The 25,927-nt window shown below is 38.2% G+C and overlaps 2 protein-coding genes across 47 annotated transcripts in view; one reads left to right on the top strand and one right to left on the bottom strand.

Annotated features, from left to right (window-relative positions):
- CTPS2 (CTP synthase 2) overlaps positions 1-448 on the bottom strand; it is a 76,445-nt gene extending 75,997 nt beyond the window's left edge. For 5 of the 46 annotated variants that reach the window (XM_068919309.1, XM_068919263.1, XM_068919208.1 and 2 more), the window contains exon 1: positions 358-448. Coding sequence is in view for 1 of the 46 variants with exons in the window: in XM_068919240.1 (XP_068775341.1) it covers positions 163-191 (29 nt within the window). In the remaining 45 variants the exon portion in view is untranslated. Of the gene's footprint in view, positions 1-19 lie in introns of all 46 variants that reach the window. The other 41 variants (XM_068919200.1, XM_068919380.1, XM_068919230.1 and 38 more) reach the window with 31 other exon arrangements.
- On the top strand, positions 435-25,421 carry SYAP1 (synapse associated protein 1). The gene is made up of 9 exons (XM_068919458.1): positions 435-755; positions 4,899-5,017; positions 10,097-10,163; positions 11,907-11,980; positions 12,363-12,502; positions 14,247-14,392; positions 21,249-21,307; positions 22,355-22,502; positions 24,238-25,421. Exons 1-9 carry the CDS (start codon positions 563-565, stop codon positions 24,363-24,365), a joined length of 1,074 nt encoding a protein of 357 aa, XP_068775559.1. The 5' UTR covers positions 435-562; the 3' UTR covers positions 24,366-25,421.
- Positions 25,422-25,927: the final 506 nt, after the last annotated feature.

The following is a 25,927-nucleotide window of genomic DNA, read 5'->3' as shown; positions in this document are numbered from 1 at the left end:
TCTACTGCCTTTTGCCCACCTCTTTCCCCAGCTTTTTCCCAGGCCTCCGGCGGCAAGCGCTTACCCAGGCGCCACCGGTACACAGCGAACGAGCCTCGCTCGCTTTCTGCTAGTCAAGACCGGGTAAACCCTCACGCGCTGGTGGCAGCAAGGGGCAGCTACCTGCCGTACGTCTTCCGCGGGAGATGCATACAGAGAAACCGCGTGGGTGGTGGCGGTGGTGGTGTGGCTGCGTGCGTGCGTGTCTGCACACGCGCCGCTTGGCCCAGCGGCTACCGCGTGGGGCAGGTGCCCCGCGGCGGCCGCGCACCCAGCTCGACACGCCTCCCCGCCCCTCGCGAGCGGCGCTCTTCCTACCTGGCGCGCCAGCTCCGCTGCTCCGCCTATCCCCGCCCTTTGGGGCCATACGGGACGCAGGCTAGAGCGCCCCCCTTCCTGAGGCGGCCGGAAGTGGCGTATGCGGAAGGAGCGGGGAGGCTCGGGTTCCGCATAGAGAGCGCCTCGCCCGTGCCGTTAGGAGTAGCCGGTAACCGCCCAGCGCGGCCGCGGCCGCCCCTGCGCCATGTTGCGCGGCCTAGGCAGTTGGCTGGGCCTGGAGCGGGCAGCCGAGGAGAAGTTGCTGCCGGCCGAGGAGGGGAGCCGGAGCAACCCCGCGGATGCGGGCACGGGCGAGGAGCCGGCCGCGCGGAGCCAGGAGCAGGTGGAGCTGCAGGCGGACTCGGACCCGCTCCTCAGCCAGGCCAAGGGACTCGGCAGTGAGTGTCCTGCCTATGCCGCCGCCGGCGGGGGGGCGAGCCGGGAGGAGGCGGCCTGGGCCTGGCACCGGCCGAGGCGCCGCTGCGCCTGACCGAAAAGCGCCCCTCCCAACACACCTCTCGGTGCGACCCCAGCCGGTCGTGTGCCCGCGCCGTACGCCGGGCCGGCCTGCGAGGTGGCGGAGAGATGGGGCGCTCCAGGTGGTGCTTCCCACCCGCCGTACACACACAGCGTTGTTCACTGTAAGGCTTGAGTAAAGGAATAGTTTCCCTTTTCTTCGAGGGGGAGATGGAGGGGTGTCGTGGCTTTGCTCACCTACCCTGGGGAGTGGTGTTAGTGTTTAAAAAAAAAAGTGATTTTAAAGCAATAAAACTATCTTTGTACGGTGACATTAACACAGAGCAGCAACTGCAGGAGCAAAGGTAGGCTAGTTTAGGGCATTTTTAGGGGTTTCAGCAGAAATTAGAAATAGTTATCACTTTCACTTAGAGCAAAGCTCTAACTGAGCTAAGTAGGAACAAATTGGTTTTAAATTGAATTAAGCATGTTTATTCTCAGTTCAGCAAAGTAAAAAGAAAAATCTCTTTTTCATCTAGATGACTACAACTCTTATGTAGCTTGCTTAGTGATGTGAAAGGGGGAATACAAGCTTATAAGATAACGAGAATACTCCTTTTCAAAAAAAAAAAAAAAAAAGAGAGAGAGAGAAGCATATCTTTCCAGATGTAAACAGTAATTCACATCACCTTAGCTAGTCTGTAAAGTGCTCTCAGCGAAGAATGTGTTAAAAGCCATTCTTCTCTACCCTTTTGTTGTCTGATGTTCCCGTATAGGTTCCCATTTTGTATGTTTTTAAAACCATATTTGTTAACGGGGGTCTATGGCATACATCACTACTATGCATTTCACAAGTTAGAGTTTATCCTACAGTCTACTCCACAATTATGAAACAGTCCCCTGCAACTGATAAAGCTGGAAGTTTGAAAGTGTGCTGGATCTCATAGAGTCCAAAAAACAAAGTTATGGTTAGAGATTCCTTTTAAATAACAATAGCTGACAGCAAGAAGTGTTTAAGTGAGTTGCTAACAATTCTGTGCGCTGTTGAAGGATGTTGCCACACTGGAAATGAAAAATCATTTTAGAAATTGTTGTATGTTTGAAATAGGCATTAAGACATTGACTGCAAACAGTTCAGTTATTATCTTTCTTAGAAAAGTTGTTAAATGAGCAGTATTTCTTTAGGTATCTGTTATTCTGGTCTGACTATGGGAAAAGTGATGTGAGCATGCAGAATAATATACTTTGAAGTGTTGTGGGTTTTGCATGATTTTTTGTGTAGAAATACTTTAACTTTTGTTAAACTCATCTGTGATGAGACAGGGCTGTAATTAGATGTAAATAAGTATTCTGTTTTACGGTAGTAGGTTCTGAGATAAAATTCATACAAAGTGGAACACTATTATTGAAGTGTTTGTTGCTGGTGCTCTGAACTGCTGAATTGGTATCTCTAGAAAGCTTATTCTGAAATGGTTCCTGAAGGTAGTTTGCCTTGGACTTTCTGAGCAGCAGCAGATTATCTGCGTAAGTTGGTCACAGATGTTTGTCTATTTAGTATTGTAAGTAGATCCTAATCCAGTGCTCACCTTGACTGCTGAGGAGGGAAAAAAGACTGAATTTTCAGGGGAAGAACAAGTATTGACTGTCATGCATTTAGATGTCCATCCCATAACAGTAAACACAGTAATCTGTAAATGATATGACTCCTTCAGATTCAATTTCTGAGAATTAATTTGCTCTGGGAGTAAGAATTTGATCTAGTGATCCATGGATTTGGCATGTCTGTGTCCGTCCATGTCTGTGACGCAAGAAGATTGTGGTAGAAAGGTCTTCTTTTTAACAGCAGTTAGACATTACTGTTCTAAGACATGATAACTCTTGAGCCATCTCTATGGTTAACAAGCAGCATAATTGTGTGGACAGATTTCCCTAGCTCATAAAGAATTCTACCAGTAAAACTGAAATCTTACACATACTGTTTGTATGCTCGTTACCGTGTTATTACAAAAGGTAGCATTGCCAGCCTAGCATCATCTATGGTTGGAGAGTTTGCCAATATGAACTAAAAACAGAAATATTTCTTGTCAAATACTCTTAATACAGACGTAGTTTTGGAAGTGGGAGGTAGGGGAAGTATTGTTTTTGCACCACTGGTTCACTAGGCCTAGTACTGCTTCCTGTTCAGGCTTTATAAGTACTTTAGCATAAGAAGAACACCTGTCCTTAATAGAAAGAAAAAACATTTTCTGTTCAGATTAGTTTCAGTTCTAGCCATAAGACCGGCCAAAACCACTTTGCTCAACTATACCAAAAAGTTGCTGTGTTGTAGCGTAAGATACATCACCTGTGACAACAAATGTTTCAGGATCTTTTGCATCCGAAACAATTGTATACAAGAAAGCTCCCAGGGATGCATAAAGCAACAAATAAAAGTTGGGGGGAAATGATGCAGTAGGCTGCTGCCTCCTCTACTTTCGTAAAGAGTGTACTCTGCGTGTGTGTGTATATACAAAGTGTAAGATAGGTATTTTTATATGCAATATGAAGCTTGTGATGTGATGTAAAGCCTGATAAACCGAAGATGTTAGCAAGTACTGGGAGGAATTTTGATTGTCACTATTCTGTGACTTACGAGGGGAAGTTACATTTAGAAAACTGGTTTTCTTAAGGACTGGCTAGACCTCTGCATTTTTCAGAACAACTTTGGCCGTATCATTAAGAAAGAATAGTTTATAAGCCACGAAGAACAGCAGCCAGCTTTGCAAAAAGTAACGTGACTACTCCAAAGCAATCCGTTCTGTTAGTCGTTGACAGCTGTGTGTGTTAAAACAACTCAGGTTTTTTTCAGATGCTAAGGTTATTTTTTACATTTCTAACCTTTAATGCAACTCAAATTTTTGGGAGGTCCTGAAAAGGAAGATACGTGTTTTCTTCCCTCCTGCCTCGCCCCAAGCAAGTGCTGTCTGTTTTTAAGTCCCCTATGTAAAAGTTATTTTTTTAGAATAACTGAAAGATCCTTGCTATCCCACATGCTTTGCATTCTTTCTTATGCCTGAAATATGCCTTTGATAGTTACCATACAGCTCAAAAACACCATTATATCTTTCTACAAGCCTAAATTACAGGCACTTACTGAGATTGTATATACTGTAATTATGAAATCAGACATAGTACATCAGTTTAGTATAGTGCTTATGATGTTGTGTAACGATCCGTGAAATAAACTAATTAAATATTGTTTTAAGGTACTTTGTCAATAAATTGGTATTTACTGTTTTTGAAGGTTAATGATTTACATTTTAATGATTGCCTTCTCAGTATGTTCTGACCTCTTAGTTAAAAAATAACAATACAGGACAACTGTTTGTGCTATATGGTTCTTTTCTTGACACCTTTCTTCAGTTCAGCGCAGCTGGTATAAAAAACAATAGTTAGAGTTTTAGAAAGTATTTGTTACTGCTGTTTTGACGCCATTCAGAAAAATCAAGAGCCACGTTATTTCTAATGAAGTTAAGAAAGACAATGCAAAATAGAAAAGGGGCAACATCAAAAGCAATCTTCTACCTTAAGACTTCTGAAGAGATTTGAAGTCTTACCTACCAGAAATTTTTTATGCGTTTGTTGACTCATTCACTTCACGAGACTTTATTGTGCATGTTGATTTTCTTAATTTAAAAAAAAACTGTTTTCCTCATGTTGGTAAAGCTACTGCATTGTTTAATGTCTGAATATTACTTAAATAATTGAAGTTATGAAAGATATTGCTTCAGAAAATTGATTGGAGAGCAGCATTTCAAGGACTATTAGGAATGTTTGGTTTAGTAAACAAGTTTAAGACATGATAGTTTATGGTTTACAGACGCTTTTGATCAAACGTACAGTTACATAACTAAAGAACAAGAACTAGAAACGGATGAACAAGATTTTAGGAGTTCTTTGTAGACAAGAAGACAGGAAGCTAGGTTAAACAATTCTGAAAGAAAACTTCAAGTAGGTATCCAAACATAGAAAGATAAAAGAAATCTAGCAAGAGAATTGGATGTAAAGAGATGTTTTTCAGCTCTTTCTCTTCTCATCTGTAAAAGGTTACCTCTTCAATTTTGCCACTGCTGCTACAAAAAAGATATCTGAATCAGTTGCCGAAACAGCACAAACTATAAAGAAGTCTGTAGAAGAAGGAAAAATCGACAGTATAATTGATAAGGTATTACATTTTTAGATTATTTGATCTGTAACATATATTTGCTTACTGTTATTGGAATGTGTGACAAATCTGGCACGTAACACTTTATTATTCCTTTAAACTTGCTTTAGGAATTTGATGGTTCAAGAGCAGATATCTCCTGTCAGGACCAACAGCTTGACTGAAATGTGCATACAGGGTAGACGTGTCAAAAAATTGCTAATAGATAACTTGTACATGAAAATGCACTTAATGGCACAGCTTCTCTGTAAGCTTAATTTATCCGCTCATTAAAACAACTGACGTTAAATATCTAACATGATGGGTTTCTTTATTATGTTAAAAATTACTTTAAAGGCTTGCTCTTTCACAGTGCTTGCCAACTGAAGAGTTTTTCAAGGTTTCTTCACATTGTTCATTTTGTGGTCCATAGCCCTATTCACTGCACAGCATTCAAGTTCTTATCAGAAAACATGATCGACTTTGTCGTGTATTTTTCTAAAACATTTGTCCCTTACAGTAGTTATTTCAAAGTTTTAGGAGCAGGAAACAGTTTAGTTTTGCTGTGGGGAGATGTCAGGCAGTTGTGATAATTTTCTTCATGTTGTGACATCTGGTCTGTCTGTTGAGCACCACACCTGATTGTGTGACTAAAAAGTGTGAAGTGGTTTTCATGGGAGCATGTTTTTGTAGTGTGCTTATGAAAATGACCAAGTGAAGTTATTTTAAATCAGGTACAGCTTATGTTTTTTAAAAAAATTCTTTGAAATTATAAGATATTTAAAAGAAAAAAACCACATACCCTGAAAAAAGTTTGCTTGGAAGTTAAAGGCATGATAGCTGAAGTTCCAGTACTATTTGCATTTATAAATAACCGTTGCAGGAAAGAGAGAGTACACTTAACTTTTCCTACTCTGGAATAGTCTATAAACTTTGAAACATCATTTTGAATCTGCATGCTATATTCTGAATTTCTTGCAAGACTAGAAACATGTCTAAGATCTGTAAGACAGTGTTTACACTTCCCTTTTGGAAATTTCATAACTGTAGAGACCAAAAATAAGCAAACCCGAAGGAAGCAAAATTATTTAGAAGCAGTACTACTGGAAATCGTCTGGAGATTTGTTTGCACCAGAAAATGAAGACAAGTCATCCATAAATACTGTTGCAAAAAAAAAAATTACATGTGTGTGTAAATATATGTATGTATATATCACTGTGGGAAGTCTTAAATTGTGCTAATACTGTTCTTTACTCCTTACTGCACCTATGTTCAGAATCCTTCAGGATATAGATAAACTGGAGAAAGACCAGAAGACCGTTTTAAATAAGATGACATTGGAGGAAAGGCTAGAAGAATTGGTTTTGTTTCAGCCTTTTTAAAGGGGTTAAGGAAGAGGTGTTACAAAGATGCCTGTGATAAACTATCTGCCATTTCTACTGACTGTTGTTCAATTAGTAAGCAGCTTAATTTGCTACTAAGGATTCTTGGATGAAATAACTAAGATCTTTCTGACAATACAGATGAGTAAGTTTGGGAATGGGTACCTTAGGGTTTAGGGCCCCTGTGACTGGAGATTTAAAGCTGTAATTACATGACTGTGAGCTAAAATTCACAGAATCACAGAAGGGCCAAGGTTGGAAGGGACCTCTGGAGATCGTGTAGTCCAACCTCCCTGCTCAAGCAGCGTCCTCTAGAGCACATTGCTCAGGATTGCATCCAGGCAGGTTTTGAATATCTCCAGCGAAGGAGACTCCACAACCTCTCTGGCAACCTGTTCCAGTGCTCTGTCACCCTCACAGTGAAGAATTTTTTCCTCATGTTCAGATGGAACTGCCTGTGTTTCAGTTTGTGCTTGTTGCCTCTTGTCCTATCACTCGGCACCATGGAGAAGAGACTGGCCCCATCCTCTTGACACCCTCCCTTCAGATACTTGTACAAACTGATGAGATCGCCTCTCAGTCTTCTCCAGGCTGAACAGGCCCAGCGCTCTCAGCCTTTCTTCATAGGGGACATGCTCCAGTCCCCTCCTCATCTTCGTAGCGTTTCGCTGGCCTCTCTCCAGTAGTGCCATTGATCACGTCTCAGCAAAAGAATGAGCTAGATGACCATTGGGGTCCCTTCCGAGGTGCTCATTTTCAAAATGTCTGTATTACTACCTGGATTTGTGCGTACCTCAACATGTTCAGAAAAAACTCTGACCTCAATCTCCAGAGCGAATAGGAGTCTATAAACACACAGCTTCCATCAACTTAGATGCAGCAATGAATGTTCAGCACATTTGTGTTCAACGCATTTGCAGGTCAGATCTGTGGAAAAATTAGGTTTAATTACCTACACTAGTGCAGTTCTGTTACACAGGGATTTAAATCTGTTTTCAGGGGCTGCATTCAGTTATTTCAATTAAGACAGGCCTTTCTCTAATCTTCTGCATCATGAGATGTCTTCTGGTTTGACAACAGCTTTAAAAGTCCTTAGCTCCAACAGAGGAAAAATGAGGTACAATGAGAGAGACGGAAGTCTTATGGAAAGAGATGTCTAATGTGATCCTGTAATTTAAAGAAAAAAAAATGCATATAGAACTCTTCCTGTCCCACTTTGAAAGCACATCATGATGCAACCCTCTATAAGCTAGTAACCATGAAGTGGTTAATTCTTAACTAAATTTGAACTTGCATTTAAGATGTAAAACAGAAGAGCGTATGTTCTTTTGACCAAAGTTTGGTTAGTTGCAGTGTTAATCAAAGCCTGATCAAAAGGTCTGAAGGGTTATAAGGGAGAAGCAGATTCAGTTATAATTGTTGACGAAATGATCTGACTGTATTTTTGAAGCTATAATTTTCTGTGTCTGGCTATGCTAGAGGAAGACATTTTTGCCTGTAGCTGCCGTCTTGCTTCTTAGGAAGAGGTGCAGGAAAGTTGTTCTCCAGTGCTTTTCAGTTAAAATAAGTTTAAGTCAGTGAGCTGTTTAAGCTGATCTAGCTCAGGTACTATTTTTTGCTTGTTTAAGGTAGTTTTCCTGCTGAGGCAGTCAATTGGAGGATGTCTGGGAGAAGTAAGGTGTGGTTATTTTTTTTTTCCCAGCAGTTGTCTCCGATTTACTTAAGTGGGAAGAGGAAATGCTATAACCTGTCTTTTAAATCGGTTTCTGAAGCAAGAATCAGAATTAAGTCAGCTTTATGGATGTTGTCTAGGAAGCCCGTAGAGCTATGCAGTTACGGCTTCATAAGTGAGCTAATGAAAAAGCTCACTACTGTCCTGTTTTGTCCCCGATCCTGCCACTTATCTCTGCTTCCCCTCCTTGTTCCGGGCTGCTGGCTGCATTGCTTAACTTGTGCCAGCAGCAATGTTCTTCTAGCACTTTAAATCGCAAATTTGGCAGAAAACAAATCCCGCAAAAAGTGTTACATTGGGCAAAGGCAGCTTGGAAGGGGAGGGAAACTGTCCAAAGTCAACCCAGGTGTAGTGGGAGAGTGCATGCGGGACAGTGGCAGAGATAAGAGGTACAACCAGACCCCTCCTCTTCTCTGTGACCTCCCTGTCTCAGCATCAGTGAGCTGTTGCATTGGTTTGGCTGCCTGGGGAACTAAAGCCTTGCCCCCCACCCCTTTTTTCTTTCTTAAATAAAATACAGTGAGCTTAAGTTTCTTGGTATAATCAGTGTTCACGTCATCTTTCAAAATAAATCATCAAATGACTCTTAAATTTCTCTTATAATTGTATTTTGCCTCCAGGTTTCCTTGACTTTTTAATGACAGGTATCTGTACGTAATAGCAAAGTTATATTCTATACAGGATACTAGAATCTACCTGACATATTTTTGATCCACAGAATATCTGCAGCTGTAAGTCAACTGCAAAAAAAAAAAAAAAAAAGGAAAAGTAGACTGAGAAGGTTATTTGATAATGCTTCTTTATTTTTGAAACAGCAGTGCTCATAAAATATGTTGTAGGTAACTTAGCTACAGTTTCTTATGCCTAAAATAGAATTTTCTGTTTTCTCTGAATACCCTAGGTAGAATGACATGAATTCCGCGGTGTGACTGAAAAGCTTGCATACTGGGAAATCAGATTATAGTTTCCATAGCATCCTAAAGTTTTTCTCTTGTACCATATAAAGTATTTTATTTCCTAAATGCTAATCATTCATATCATTTGAGATCAAGAGGAACGAGTACGATCTATTTGTATAGCAGGCACTACAGCAGTTCTCTCACTGATGTTACCTTAAGCTGAAATGCTGTGTTTTTTAACTGGAAACTTTTTTTATAGGCATTCACCATGATTTGGCTTGGGAATTTATATGATTTACGGCAACTTGCTTGATGGATTAGTAGACCTTACAATTTAAAATTTTTATTTTATTAGTAATATAAATATGAGAGTTTTAACTTCTAGCTTGATTTTTTTTTTTCCTCTACTTTCTGCTACAGAACAGCATTCACATTGTTACTTCTAGATTATGGCATACTGACTTTGGAAATTTGTTTGAAATCCCTAAATCTTACACTGTAAAGCTGGGTGATGCATATAGCTCTTCTATGACCGTTCTCCATTTTCAATGTTAACTTCAATATAGGTTATTCCTGGAAGTAAGTTCTTGAAAAAATTTGTCAGCATCATAAATGGAGAAATGATTCAGTTTCAGCTAGGCAGAGATTCACTGGGTCAGACTGAAAAATCATACTTAAATTTGACTTGTAAAATTGTTATTGCAACGTATATATTTCCTTAGTCAATCCTTAAAACACGTTGTAAAGCCAAGGGTATGTTTGAGTGTTTATAGTGTTTTAAAAACCTGTTCTATATAGGTCTAAACAGTTCGTCTATGTTGTTTGTATTTGACCTGGTAAGGAGATAAGTGTATTTGCGTAGTATGCTGGTGTTCAAATTAAGTTTATCAGCTAGGATTTTAAAGGCAAAATGGAATGGTTCAGTAAAGGGGAATGTGTGACTGACTTGAAACACCTCTGGTTAACTTACAAAAAAGAAGATTGAGGATGTTAGAATATGGCACTGTGATGTATTTGAAAGCATCTTCTCTCTAAACATGAAACAAAGTTTTTTTTCTTCTTGTGGCTCTTTAATTTTTATTTTAGACAATTATTGGAGACTTTCAGAAGGAACAAGAGAAATTTGTCCAAGAGCAACAAACGAAAAAATCTGGTACTGTACTTTTTTTTTTTTTTTTTTTATTACGGGTAACTGTGCATAAACTAGAATGTTACTGGAAGCTGAATAATTAAGCTCATTCTGTTTAATAAAACATAGTTATAGCAGAACTTAATGTGTGTTGTGGGAAAAAAAGATGCCGTTTTATGTGAGATTAGTAGAAGCAATAGTGTTACATTAGTTTAGATTGCTTTTTTAAACCAAATTTAACTTACCGTAACATAAACAAAGGTCAATGTGTTAGCAAAGCTGATCCTTTATTGTCGTTTTGAACTTCAAGTGTGTTTATTATTGGAAGGAGGCACGCTGATTACCTCTCTCTTGGTCTGTAGCAATCATGTAACATTTTGTTTTTAATTTTATTATTATAGGGTAGGGGTTGCGCTGTAGTATTTAATTAGTTTCACTGTGGGAGTTGCTGTACTTGCATTAAAGGCATAATTGCCCTTTTGCTTTCCCGTAAGTCATTCACTTTGTAATTATCTGTGATCTAAATCCTTCTTCGAGTTATTCACCCATGTACTATTGAGATCAGTGGATCAATTTGAGACTCTAATGAGCAAAATTTTTTTCTATGTTGTGTTTCATCATTGGCTTATCTTCTTTAATGTGTTAACCTGAATACCATAATTTGTTACAGTTTGAGTAAGTAGTGGCTTTGTTTTTAACCTTGAATAGGAGACAGTTTTAAATGGATCACAATGAAATTTTTCATAGTATCTGTAGTTAATATGTTAATCTGTTTTCTTCTTGCAGTACTGTTCATGTGATCGTGCTGTCTGTATACCTGTGTTTTGGTTTCTAGTAATAAAGTTTGGCATCTGTTAATAAATACGTTTCTGCAAGTTTCATGAGAACAGGTAGCTGGATTGACAAAAGAGAGAAAGAGAGAGGTGGCCTAACTGAAAGAAGCATTAGCATCAGCACGTACCTACTTGGACATCAGTGAATCCATGTGGGGAGAAAAATCTTAAATATGCCCGGTGCATAGCTGAAACCAAGCTTCATTAGTTCTAGTGCACAAGAATTATTTGTAGACTACTAGCACTGCTAGACTACATCGTGATGTCTCTGCAAGCTGAATCAGCATATACAGTGAAGAGATTAATCTATTTCTGTGCATCTAGAATAGTTCATTTTCTGTACTTATGGCCTAGAGAATGAACTGTTGTGGAAATACCTGTGTAAATATGTAAATCAGATCAACAGGAGTATGCTTATTCAGTGTATAACATGCTGTTATTTATAATAAATGTATAACTTCTTTTTCTCCATAGCTAAGGAATTGCTTCTTTAGCTGACACCAGCCTTCTGGATGTCTAAAAATTGATTCAATAGTAAATTACTCTGAAAACGTAAAAGTCAAACACAGTTTAGATTTAAAGTGCATCTAGAAATTTCTGTGTGCAGACCGCTCGACCAGTTATACAACTAAGTAGTAACTGCACTAAAAAACTGCAAGTCTGAGCACAGAAAACCCTACAGTTTTAATTTTAAAATCAGAAATCAGCAGCTATTTAAATTTTCTTTTTACTTTTATTAAGCATAGATCCATTGCTAGAGCTCATCTCCCTACCTTAAGCTTAGTTTAGGAAAAAGGAACAATGAACTGGTGCACTGATGGCATAAGTTTGCTTATTTTTGTGACATTGTATGTTGTTTTGTTTAGAAATAGGTTTCTGTGTTTTGTATTTTAATGTAATAAAAAGGTAATTATTTTTCCCCTTTTAATAATAGAAGCAGCAGTGCCTCCTTGGGTTGATAGCAATGAAGAAGAAACAATTCAACAACAAATACTGGCCTTATCAGCAGTAAGTATTTTGTTTGCTGTAAGATCTGGAATTTTTCTTCTGCAGAGATTAAAACTTTTTTTTCTCCCACCAAGGTAAGTTTGGCTAACATTATTAAGTTATGTATTGTCAATATGCATTTTTTCAGATGTCTGTCACTGCACTGGTCACATGAAAGAGTAAATAGGAGCTCTGCTAGCATAGCTTGAGCTAAAATAGATCCCTGATAAAATTCTTCTTTTTCTTTTCTTTTTTTCCTTTTTTTTTTTCTTTAAGACAGTTATGCAGCTTTGTGCTATTATTTAGCAATATGTGGGAAGTGGGATTGCTTTGTTGGTCATGTGTGGTGAATACAATATCCTTTTTCTGATATTGGTTAACAACTATAATATGTTCTTCATAGGATAAACGAAATTTTCTGCGGGATCCTCCGGCAGGTGTTCAGTTTAATTTTGACTTTGATCAAATGTACCCTGTTGCCATGGTTATGTTACAAGAAGATGAACTTCTCAATAGGATGAGGTTTGATCTCGTTCCTAAACAGTAAGTAATTTTTGCTGGTAACTATATATCATTGTACTTGTGATGTTTCCGCTTTAATATTTGTAAATTACTCATTGTTCTTTTCACTTCCTTCAATTCTTTCGGTATGTACTTCCACTGTATTTATTTTGTATCTGCTCATTTCAAATACATGAAATATTGTAGATGCACTGCAGTTTAGCAATTAAAAGAAAGACTAAAAAGAAGTAGATCTGTTTAGACTTCAAAAGGGCTAAGGACCTGTTAAGATTCGAGTATGGAAGAGGTCTCAAATTTTTCCAAGTTCAATGCACTAAATTGATTGATTGAGAAATTTTTCCCCAAAGAAAGGTAGATATTGCAACAGAACTTTTCAGATCTAGTGCTTTAATTGACACCCCAAAGAGATTATTAGAGGTTCTCTGAAGGAAGAACAAAAGAATGCATTACAAAGACTAATTCTAATAGAAGTAACACAAGCAGGAAAAACTAATTTTGAACAACTGTGAAAAAAGCTCTGTGTTGTGACCGCCTTCTAGTGGACATAACTAAAAGATGAGTAATGTTTTTGTGCCAGCACTTCTAGCCTGTGCCAATATGGCTTCTTAATCCCAGTTTTATTCTAGTCTTGTTCTGTTTCCCTGCTCAGCCCCAGACTCTGCTCGTTAAGCTTGTTTCACAGGTCACCTTTCTCATTAAGTAGGAGTTTCCAGCACTAGTCTCCTTGTCTGAGGATGGAAACAGGAAAGTAAACAGAAAGTAAACAGCTTTGTGAGCTTCTCTGTCTTAAGTCTCCTCCTTTTGTAAAACTTCCTAGCTCCTCGTTGTATTTTCCCCTTCCCTGCAGTTTCTTTCTGCCCTATGAGGCCTAGTGCCTTGCCTGTATTCTGCTGCTTCATCAGATCTGCTCTGATGCTGTCTTCATTGTCTGCTCCTGCTATCCTTGCCTGGCCTCCCCCATTGCTTAATAGGTTTTCTTCTGTTCTTAGTCTCAGTAGACACTGAGCCTGAACGTGAAAAAACAAAGGTATCTCCAGTTTTTCCTCTTTCTTTCTTGATCTCTACGTACCTTCCTCCCCCAGCTGCCTTACTTTTTCTGACTTCTGTTCCTTGTGGGTTAAAATTGGGTGTCCTCCTCTTTGCTGGAGAATCATCAAAGGGAAACGTCACCTAAGAGATGGAATAGTCTTGCTCTTACCAGGGCTAGTTGTTTACTAGATGACAGTTTCTAGCTGGTGAAAGTCGTGCACTTTCAGACTGGGCATGCCGAAAGTCATGCAGAAAGTGAAATAGTCTTACTGCAGTCTTAGAAAGGTTTTTGCCTGTAAATCAAAGATTCCGTTTTCACTGGAAGTCTAGAGAAAATGTAGATGAATATATATTTTCACAAAGAAAATGTAAGTTTTAGAGAGGAAGTGAATAGAACAGGGATATTTGTTTTGTTAGGTTTGTGTACATGATTTGGAAGAGCTAAAGAACAGCATAATGTTTTTCCAAATATGCATTGCTGTCTGCTTTTAAGGTTTGTTTTTAAACAAATAACCTGTTACCGTTATATGTTCAATTCCAATGTAACTGTCTGGTAAAAGGTCAGAAGAGTTTACTTTTTTTTTTTAACTGTTTATTTCACAAATTTCTAAGTTTTTACTTAAGGAGTGGTTCTTCCTACTCTTTTCCTCAACATGTTTAGTGTTATTTCATCACTAGTTGGTAGAAGAAACCATACTCCCACATGTAGTCATCAAAATCTGTTTGTTCTCTCTAGTGTAAAGGAGGAGGTGTTCTGGAGAAATTACTTCTACAGGGTATCCCTAATTAAACAGTCCGCACAACTCACCGCACTTGCTGCTCAACAGCAAGCAGTAGGGAAAGAAGATAACAAAGGGAGAGAAGAGGATAGTCAACTGAAAGGTATGGAAAGGATTTGTTTTGACACAACTCATGAAATTGAATAGTGTAACTTCTGTCATGCGTACTGACTGGATGCATCGAATGACATAGAGTTTTTATCCTGGGTTTCCTATGAAATCGGGGCTTCTGCCATTTTGCTGGATGGTTTTGTCCGGTCAGGGGGAGATGGGGCTCCCAACACTTTTAGCCCGTTTTCTAATTGCAGCCAGTTTTCACAGAACAGTGGAAATCTCAAGAGATTAAAATTTTGTCTTTGGCCTATGACAGCTCAAGATACAAGCTCAAGTGGTCTCTGGAGCCCTTTTTTGACCTGCCAGAGAGAAGTAGGAGGTACCTTTGATTCGCTTGATAGACGAGACACTAGCCAACCCAGCCAGCTGGCATGCTTGTTGCTATAGGATTGTCTCAGTGCATGTTCTTTTGCTTAGGCCTCAGGCCAAACAAGTAAGTTGGTGCTATGGAGGTAGGATTACTGTAGGGGGGCAGGCAAAGAAGCATACAGGACATGGAAAGGGGCAGAATATATTGTAGGAATAGAGGAAGGCGGAGGGACATGAGGCTAGCTGAGATTCAACCTGGAGGTGAAAAAGCCACCATAATTTAGGTGGCTCTCCCTTATGGTTTCCTCTCTTATGCTGATCAGCATATACGATGTATTACTGTAGACCTCCTTTTAGGTCACTGAGTATCTTTAGCCATGCGTAAAGACACTCTGCAAGCAGGATATATACAGCTTAAGAATATAAAGCAGTTACTAGCTAACACACAAAAGATACCTAGTAGCTCATTAAGTCCTAGCTTAAGCTAGGTGTACACTCACCACCCCGATAAGACACCCGAAGAATCTTTGTCCGCCTGGTAGGTGTTAGGCAGGAGGAGAAAGGTCAGCCTCTGCTGCTCCCTCAACAAATTCTCAGATCCCCAAATCATCATCTCTCATCAAACCCGTTGACACTGGTGACACTGGCAGGCCGACTGACAGCCAAACAGTGACTGTCAAGTTGACTCATCCCCCCACCCTCCACCTTTTTATTACAACTTTCTCAAGATAGTACAACTTTCTGTGTTGGTGTTTTTCTTCTTGAGTCCTTGTGCCACTAATCATCTCATCTCTGTAATCCTACTTCAGTTTGTTATTTCACCTCTCTTATCTTTTTACACTCTCTCACAGCTCTTGCACAACTTTGTGGTTTCCTCCGCAGTCTATGCTGACATTATGCAGCTGAGCCTTGACTCCTTGGGCACAGGCAGCTGAATCTTGGGGTGAGGGGAAGGTTGCAAGGTGGCTTACAGAGCAGGGTTTCTATGTTGCAGAGAAGATACTTTTTGAAAACAGACTGTAATTTGCCATCAGTTTGGTTAATTCTGTTTCTCATAGATTCTGCTTGGGTATATGCGTGTTAGCCCAGGCAAGGCCCCCTTCTAAAATGAATGAACTAATTTTCTGTCAAAATCCAAGCAACGCTGACAGGACAGTTTGCTCTGGAATCTATTCCAGACAGGGAGGCACCAGTTCTGACTTCTTTTACCCAGGACAATTCTCTGCTGTCCAAATAGGCCATGTATACTCAAACATTGCAGCATTTCCCCTGTTGAACAGCACACTGCCAATCATAAAAATACTGCTCATACTATTTTAGGTTTTGTAAGCTGAAAAAGAAATTATGGCCCATGACGGTATTACATGGAGCGCAGAGGGGATTTAGGCCAAATCTGTGCAATGTGACTACAGGCAGTGCACTCCAGAGGATGCTAGCCCTTGAGCAGAATAACTGTTAGCCCACACCAGTGGGCTGGGAGGAGCAGGGTTTCTCTCCCTGAGGAGATCAACAAAGACAGTATAGAAGTAGCCTGATGTGATTTATTTATTTACTGTAATTATGTCATTGTTTTTCTGTGTATAGTTTAAAGAACTATATAGATTTTGAGCAAAGGGGTAAAAATTGTGTATTTTATTTCTGCACCTTTAATGTAAAATGTGCTAGTTAAGAAAATGAAGTTGCAACTTACATGATAATGAATATTCCTACTGTTTTTGTAGTTTTATAAGCATTTTTTTGTAGAACAGAAAAGCAATAGAGAAAATATGTTTATATAGGGAAACAACTGAGAGAGTTGTTAGAGAATGTTTAAAATATTCATTTTTTCCTGAGTTACTTCAAGTTACTTCAGTTTTATAGTGAAAATTTATTTCTGTAGGCAATATCCCTTTAATACCTGATGTATCAGAAGTTATTCCAAGTTGCTGCTTTTTGTTGTTGCTTTCTTTTGTGTTTTGTTCTTTTTAATAAAAACGCTTACAATCTCTTGGCCCATATTGGCCAATGGAGTATGTATCCCATATTTGTCCTCTCACAGATCATTCTGACACTACTGAACGTGCTGTCTTTCAGTCCCAGCTTGCCTGCCTTTGTGGCAACTTTTCCAGTGGATGCTCTCCTGCCCTTTCATGCCATGGCGTAGGATTTTGTCTTTGGTTGACTGTACCTATCCACTTGCACTCACGTTCTTTTGTAATCTTAACTGTGTATATGGCCTCAGAGTTGTGGGGGGAGGGGGGTTGTTTTTTTCTTTTGTTTTATTATTTAACAGTGGCTAGTAAATCTACCCCTCCAATGTTCATGTGTCTTCTAGTTCTGTATTTCCATGCAAGTCTAACATCGTTTCCAAGGTATCCTATCATCAGCTTATATTTTGCTTAGCCAAAACTGTGGACCTCTTTTTTTTTTTTTCTTATTTCCTTCTTTTATATCCATTCCCTATAATTACTTTAATTAGAAGCCTGGCCAAGATGGATGATAATATTGTTGTTAGCTGGTATTGTTGTTCAGTATTGCTGATGATTTTTTTCATAACTTTTTATCTATTCAGGCAAAACTAAGACCTCCACATCTTAACTGGCTCTTCTTATGCTTATTCAAATATTGGCCAAAAAGCAGGATTAAAAAACTTGCAAAAATTTCATTTCTTCAGGCAGCCATAAACTGGCCAACAATAATAAAGGAGGAATAGCTTGAGACAGGTGGATAGTGGCAACCCGATATGAGAGGAAAAAGCTTCTTTCAGATATCAGTTCTTCATTTATTTCATGTAATTTGGTATCTGGATAAAAGAGAGAAATTGTGCTATTGATTCCAACACGAGGAAGTTGACAGCATAAAGTCACTTTTTACTAGATACCTCTATCTTGCAAGGTGCATTTTCACAGAAGCTGTGGCTTTTTGTTCCTTGTGTTGTCCTACACGCTTTCATCATAACAAAGTTTCTGTCTTTACCTTTTAGTGCACTACATTTAGGCCCATTTCCTACTTACCTGTTCAGGTCATATGACTTCTGTGATCGTCCCACATTCAGCGCCCATTTTTGTCATTTTCTGACAAGCAACTTGTACTTTCTTTTACGTGCAGTTTCCTTCTCTGTGCGCAGCAGCCATCAGTTCAGGAAATCTCTGGCATTTACCTTTTTTGTCAACCTCAACAACTAACTAGTATCTGAATGCATATATATCATTCTCTATGGAGGGAAGTTTCTTTCTTTTTGTGTTTTTTTTTGTTTATCCTTTTTGAATTCTTTCCTTTGGATTGTTCGTTATATCAACTGATAGAATTAGATTGTAAACTCTTAGGAGTAGTGACTTCTTATCTTCTCTGGTTTTTGTAGTACCTTACAGCAGATCTTTGAGTATATATCTTTGCAATCTTTGAACCTTTTAGTCCAAAGCATAGAGAAGAAGGTGGCATTTGGAAAGACTTCCTCTGGCTTAGTAAAGCGTAACTTCTGCCAGAAGAGATTTTCTTCACTATTAAGCATGTTCACTGTGAAGTCTGGTGGTTATTAGTATGCTTCCTGTTATTACAGATCTTTTTATTTGATTGCTGTTTCTGCATTTCATTGCTTCAGTAAACCAATTTCAGAAAATAGAAAGCTGCTGCTGTTGTGGCCGATTGGCTAGTCAAACAGACAGAAGTACTTCTGTCATTAATTACAATGCTGAATGTTTCCTTTACGCAATTTAAATGTGTAGTTAAACGAACAGTGTTAAACAGTAAGTTCCTAGGACAACGTAGCCTTGGTTTTAAACAGTACAGTATGTAGGTCACATTTGCAAAGCCAAAACGTGGCTGTTTCAGTGAAAATGTTTCGACTCTACAGGAGAGAGAGGACAACTCACCCTATTGAACAACAAATCTCTTATCTTTGGGTCATCTAAACTCTTAGGAATTGCAGTCAAACAGAAATCTGTTGGGTAATACCCAGACAGTTCTGCTAGTTAAGTTTTGTTTTCAGTTGTGATAGTATCTGCAGCAAAAGTTTACAAAATGCAATGTTTTTTGGCCTGTCAGGACCAATTCAGACAGTTCAGAAGACCAGTATAGGATATGCAGATAGATTTACTATCCTAATCAGTACATTTTATGTAATGGCAAAGATATGTTTACTAGATCACGTTTTGTTTGAATCTGAGTTTTAACAGGTCTTGAGGGCTGTGAATCATCTGTGTTTTATTTTTGATTTAAATGACCTTTTTGAAGGTTGGATTCCCTAATTGGTGGATAAAACTAGTCTGCTAGTAACCCTTCCTGATGTTCAGAGTTCCTTCTCAAAGCTGACTGATGTCTATAAAATAGAGTTAATTGCCTTCCATTTTATCTCCATCTGTCTCTTCCTTACATGCTATTTTCACAAAGTTTAATTAGCATGGTTGGTAGGGAGGAAAAAAGAAGGGACAAATCAGAGACATCCCCCATTCTAATGCAGAAGCTATATGCACCAGTTATGTAACCAAATGTCAGGTTCTAGTCCTTCTCCAGATATCAGGAGCTATTTACTTAGAAGTGAGGTGGTTGTAGGAGATGATGCTAGGCCAGTGGTTCCTAACCAGTGCTAACGGTGTGCTAGTCACTTCGGAGTGGTATGTGGCCCAGCGCAGAGTTGCTTTGCTGCTTCTACACGTTTCAGAGTCCAGTACTCTGACCAGGTTCTTTTAGATATTCCATGCGTACTGGAGTGCAATGTTTAATATAAAAGTTTATTTGAGGGGAATTTGAGGTTACATAGGATTTTGATTTAGCAGAGTGATTGCCCAATATACTGAAATCACAATTCACGTGTATCACAATACAAGTGTATACACTTTGCAAAATCTAGCTAGACAGTTCAATCGCAATACCAATGTGACTGCCATTACCAGTCTCAAGGATGCTCATCATCACAATGTTGCGCATCCACAATCTCCGGGAAGGAATACGTGGGTTGAAGCCAACTCAAGCACGTTGCTCTCTTCGAAAGTTCTTTGTTAGTTTTTTGAGGTTTTATACTTTTTGTTGGGCTGAACCACATATACGCTTCCCCCATGCTGGTCTGACTAATCTCAGGGAGACGTTCACGTTCTTTTGGTCAGCTCAGGGGAAAAAAAACCGCTTACACCAGGTCCAGGTAACGGATATGGCTGCTTATCTAAGACGAAGGCCACCCTTCGGTCCCCTTTGTCTTGAGATAACGTCAGTTCTCTGTGCAACAGCTGTGGTTAGTGAGCTGCATCCAACACTGTCCTTGACATTCATGGGGCACCTTGCCCTCTGAGCCTTCTCCCATTGTAGGAGTTGTCGGTCGGTCACGACATGAGAGAGGGTGATGGAGCTTGAGGCACCTCTCTTGCCCTGTGTGTTGGGCACTTGGCACTAAACAGCCAAGAGTCCTGCAGCCTGCCCTGCCGGGGTGCTGCTGCCTCTGTAGGCGTGATGTTGGGTACAGTAACAGATCCTCTGCAGATTGGGAAGGGGAGGGAATAAAGAGGGTGTGACAGGAGCCACTGAGTAGGTGAGCTGCAATGGCAACCACCAGTTAAGGAATTATTTTAATTACAGCTGATCTTAATTTTACAAATTAAACCTGAAAAAAATTCCCCTTTCAGAAACTGCTGAGTAAGCAGGAGAGGTCCACTGGGGCATATCACAGTACACGGAGTTGCAAGCTCAGAGCTGCTTTGCACATTTAAACAAATGAAAGTGCTAAACAAGCATGTAACCGCTACCGCAACCTGCCCACTATGTTAATAGTTCTTGCAACCATATAGCTTTTCATTGCAACTCTTCTACCCTACTAGTTGCTTGAGGAGGAAGAAGCCTGGGCTGCTCTTTGCGTACCAAGAATAAGATCTGTCCTTGCATATAAACAATCATGCTCATCTAGCACCATGCTACTAAATTCAGAATGCACAGTGAGTGTTACTAGGAAATCGGGGACAGCTTCTAGGGTTTCTGTTTTCCAGTGATTTCCTTCCTCCCATGTGAAAGGAGAAGGTAAGGCTGCAAAGGGCACTTCTTGTGTGCGTTTGGGGATGTGCGTAGAGATGTAGTCTGGTAGATCTGAGAGCTAGCTACTGCCCGTATGTGTAATGGTGCCCAACCACATAAGTTTGGGAACTATTACAGGCAGTAACTGGATTTCAGGAGCAATTCCACATCTTTATAACTTTATAGATTTTGCGTCCTATGGTGCAAACCATGAATGTTTTATAAAAGACGTTCTTCCTGATTCCCAGCTGTTCATATGTCATAGCTATTTGGATCATTTTGAGGAGGGCAGAGGGGTTCCTGTCACTTAACTTTGGATTCAGAATGAGGAAGTAGTTTGTTAAATTTGACTTAAAATTAATTAGGAATAGAAGATCACTTCTCTTCACAGTCTTATTTTTAGTGCAAATGCTTCACCTATGGCTGAATTCAGCCTTTAACCACCAAGCTTCCTTAAAATTTGAAAATACAATGTTTCCTTATATATTTAATAGCTGTGCAGATTAAATGAGATCTTACATATTCAAATATAATCTACCTTTTTCTTCCCTTCTTGTTAGAAACAGTACGGCCCAAAACACCACCTGTTACAATAAAGTCTCAGCTAAAATCTCAAGAGGTAAAAATGTTTCTGTGTTTTATCTGGTATTTAGTATGTCAGACTGTCACTTAACATGTAATTATGCATCCTTTTTTAGTTAGTTGTACTATGAAACCGTAATAATATAAATATCTGCCAGTCCTATGTTAACTTGCTGCTGTTCCTGTTGTTCTCTGTTGTTCCATTGTGAGAATATTTGGTTTTAGTACATACCCTTTAAAACTCATTTTAGAAACTCATTTAGAAAACAGTAATGTATCTGAAGAATACTTTCATTAGTATTGTCCACATTGTAAGAATGCAAGACCTGAATTTTTTTCAACTCTGAAGAGTAAGGTGGTTCCAACAAGTTTGGATTAGAAAGTTGGCGTTGTATTTAAACACAGTAGCTTCATTAAAATATGCACATGCGCACACACACAGGTGTGCCATGCTTTGTCCAACTCTTTAGGAGAAGCAAGCTTAAGTTTAGGGCATGTAAATGATGCATTGCCATAGCAACATTATTTTATCGTGAAAGCAAGAAAGGCTTTGCTTGACACTGCAAAAATCATGAACTTGGACACCCAATGACACTTGTTCGTTCCTGTGTTGTAAAATCGGTGCCAGAGAACTCTCTTGGCAGAAGCAGAGCTGTGCATTCACTTGGCAATAATATGTAGTGCACTAAATTAAACTAGCAAATGTCCAAAGAATGGTTCTCTCTAAATCTTATTTGTGTATAGATAGTTGTTATTGAATTGTGTTTAAAACTTAATATTAGCCCTAGCTACTGTTCTAAGCTACTTATTAGTTCATTATTCTTCCTGAAGATTACAAAAAACCACAGTTAAAGTTTTTAGGACAATACAAAACGGACTCTAGGATAGAAAGCAGATCACTTTCAGTACAGCTATCTAGCATTCCCGTCTGTACAAAAATACTCTTTTAAAATGCATTTGTAATGCATTTGTTTTGTCTGTCTAGTGAATCTATGTAAAAGGCAGTCGCACAAGTGAAAGTATGTGTTGGTGGCATTTTTTTGTCCCTTTTTGGATAAGCTTCTACAAAACTATTTTATTGCAGGATGAGGAAGAGATTTCCACAAGTCCAGGTGTATCAGAATTTGTGAGTGATGCATTTGATGCCTGTAATTTGAATCAGGAAGACCTGAGAAAAGAAATGGAACAACTGGTGCTAGACAAAAATAGAGAAGAGACTTCAGTAGTAGAAGGTAAGGTTGGTTTTTTCTTTTTTTTGTTTTTTTTAAGCTTATCATTACTTATCTTGACATTTATTTTACCACATCTGTTCCTGGAGTTTTTTAATGCTTATAGAGGGCTACCTAATAAGCAGTTTTGTTTTGTTTTGTTTTGTTTTTTAACTATTTGTTACCTTCAAATAGAGTAATTTCAAATAGAGTAATTCTAAGATAGGTGTATTCAAAAAAATACTTTCCTAAATGTAATTATAGTATGTTGATTTATGATCGTTTTTCAAAGTGTATGAGACGTTCTGTAATGAAATATTGCGGAAATTAGTGATAACTATTAGGAGAGTCAAGCCATGTCTCCTGCAAAATGTTATTTGTGAGGAGTTTAAGTCCAGAGAACCTAATAATTGTAATTGGCTCTTTTATGAAATATTGGAATATTTTCTGTCTACCTTCTCCCTTCTCTGTGTGCTTACATAAGTGCTTACATACCAGTCAATTTTTTTTCTTTAATTGACATTCTTCTAAGTATAGTACAGTACATAATTTGGAAGCCAGGCTATGTTTTCTTCTTGTGTATCAACACCAGTAGAGAAGGCATTGTTTCTACCAGGCCATGAGTTTACAGATAACTTTGCTGTAGAAGATTTACTTGTGTTTGGAACGGTTACAATTTAGCAAATAGTTTTGAGAATGATGAGAAGAAATAAAATATGGCTTACTCTTAAAATGATTCATAAGAAGTAATTAGTGTAAAAAGCAGAAAAATAAAATCAATCTGTGATCATGCAACTCTGGCCATACACAAGGAACTACTTACTAAGAAGATACTTTTATATGTAGATGCTTGTTATAAAACAATTTTCAAAATTCATCTTACAGGATAAGTGTTTTGGATGTTGTGAATACTTGTTTTCCGAAATTTTGTCCAGTATATAGCCGATCTTGAGGAATTTTTTAAATGAATATTAGTTTCTTGCATATAGTTTCTTGATGAAAGTGTTCTAGTAAGCCATTAACATGCAATTTGTTAAGAAAAATCTCAGCTGGCCTTACTGACTTGGACGATGGAATTACCTAGCTTCATATCCAAAGCAGTATAATAGTTATTACTTAATACTTCAAGTATCCATCTCCTGCCCCATTTTCTGGTGTATGGTAGAGTCAATTAAGAGATTAATGACACAGGAATGCCTTCTGACTCGTTTTTTTTGGCCCTGAAGTACTAATATGATTACCTTTAACTCTGATTAAATTAACTTGCCTAGCTACAAATGTCAATGCGGAAAATATCTACTTCTTTCTAAAATTATCTACAATACTTGATTTTTCAGAAACGTATATTCTACGAACTTATGAACTTTTTTCATTTCCTAAATAATGCACGCTTGTGTGAGACTTAATAGAGATTGAGTTGGTGACAGAGTGAAAGGCTTGAATTCACTGTAGGAAAAAAGTATAGAGAAGGAAACTTGTTACAGATAGGCCATGTATTTGCTTTTTTTTAAATCTGTTTACTTTATATTTTTGTTATAGCATGCACACAGGAATCCAGATGTGTGTATTAATTCCTATTTATGATCAGTCAAAAGATGATAACATTTTTTATCTTAATGTTTCTTCAATTTTGAATGAGAATTTCTATATAATTCAAGGGAGATAAGATTTATTCAATGCAAATTAATCTAATTGTATAAAAAAAGGGCAACGTTTGATATTACCAAGTTGATTCTCACAAATCATTTATCTCCTGTAGAAGAGACTGCTGACTGGGAAAAGGAACTGCAGCAAGAGCTTCAGGAATATGAGGTGGTGACAGAGTCGGAAAAGCGTGATGATAACTGGGATAAAGAAATAGAAGAAATGCTGCAAGAAGAAAATTAAACATTTTCATGAAATCACTATAACCCTAAACTTTTTCTAAAAACTGACATGAAATTCTGCCTTCACATTTTGCTTATGAGAGATCTTCAAATGACATGAAAGAATCTAAAACCATTATAATTCCATATAGGGATATAACCAGTATTGCTGTTCTTTATATGAGCAGTTTCTTCACCATTCTTTTAAAAGAAAAAGAAAAGAAAAGAGAGGCACTACAAGTTACATGTAATAAGTAAAACTGATCAGATTATTACATGAAGCAACAACAGTTTAGTGTGAGGCATTCTTAGGTGGCCAAGAAGTTCTACAGGAATACTTCTAAATTGAAGAATCTCAAGTTTTAAGTTTCTCTACAGCCTTCTGTTTGGGATGTAAAAATTGGATGTTGTAAGTAACTTCGTCCTTGAAAATAACTGTATTTCATCATATTTGCACTCTCATCCCTGTATGATTTATAAATGTGTACCATTTATTAAGGTACTTGTAACTAGTAGCTTTGTGTGTATTTAAAGTCCTTAACGTATGTAGCCAAAGAATTTATATAAAATCCTATCAGAATAACTTCTGATAATGTTTTAAAAAAATACTAATTCAGACTCCAAAAGAAGTACAGATTTGTTATTGATCAGGTGCAATATAACTGGCAAACATTTACGCATTTAAATACAAGCATAGTTCCTGCTTGATATAACTTTTTTTTGTTGTTGTTAATTCATCATATTAAGATACTGCCTTTCCCCACAGGGGAGAGATGGTTCAATACATTCTTTTTTCAGAAGATAGCTATATTTCCATTTAATTTTGCTGTCTGCGTGAGAACAAATTAAATGTTTCTCCTTATTTTCACTGCTGAAAAATATAAAACTTTGGCTGGTTTGGACATGTTTATTAAATGCTGTAGATATGTATAAAATTGGTTTGTTTCTTGACAGGGTGAGGGGCAAACATACTGAAATATGTCTCACTGGCTGGATACTTCAGACGTGGGCATATTTCAGCAATTTACTTTGTCACAGTGCGTAAGTCATGACATCTAAATAAAGTTTTCTTACAAGATTTTTTTGATTCTTATTAGACATCTGGATAATGCCTATAGTTTTTTCATCAAGTTAGTACTTTTATGTATGTAAATGAAAATTTAATGTTCTATTTGTCATCTATTCCATAAACTTCTGTGACAAAACACCCATAAAAGTATAAAAATGAAAGAAAATGAGTGAAGTAGGACCCACCGAGCACAATTGAATTATATGAAAGTTATATACACTAAGCTGTGTTCACATTGGCAGTGCTCCCTTACTAGTGTTCTTATTGGCAATATGCCCTTTCAGGTCTGCTCAGGCTTCAAAATGGACCAGTTCTTCTAAATTTTTTAATATGGAATTTACCGAACAACTTTGTATTTTTCTCAATTTTTTTAAAAAAAGAAAGAACCCACTTTTACATTTGTCTTTCTGCAGTACTTTTCATTCTTGAACCAAGGAGCCAATAAGGATCCATGGAGTACTTCAGTACTTTTTAAAAAAAAAAAAAAAAAAGAGAGAGAGAGAGAAAGCTTATAT

Source organism: Struthio camelus, chromosome 1, assembly GCF_040807025.1.
Source record: "Struthio camelus isolate bStrCam1 chromosome 1, bStrCam1.hap1, whole genome shotgun sequence".
NCBI lineage: Eukaryota > Metazoa > Chordata > Aves > Struthioniformes > Struthionidae > Struthio > Struthio camelus.
Note: the sequence above shows the minus strand (reverse complement) of the source record. Positions and strands in the feature narration are given on the sequence as shown.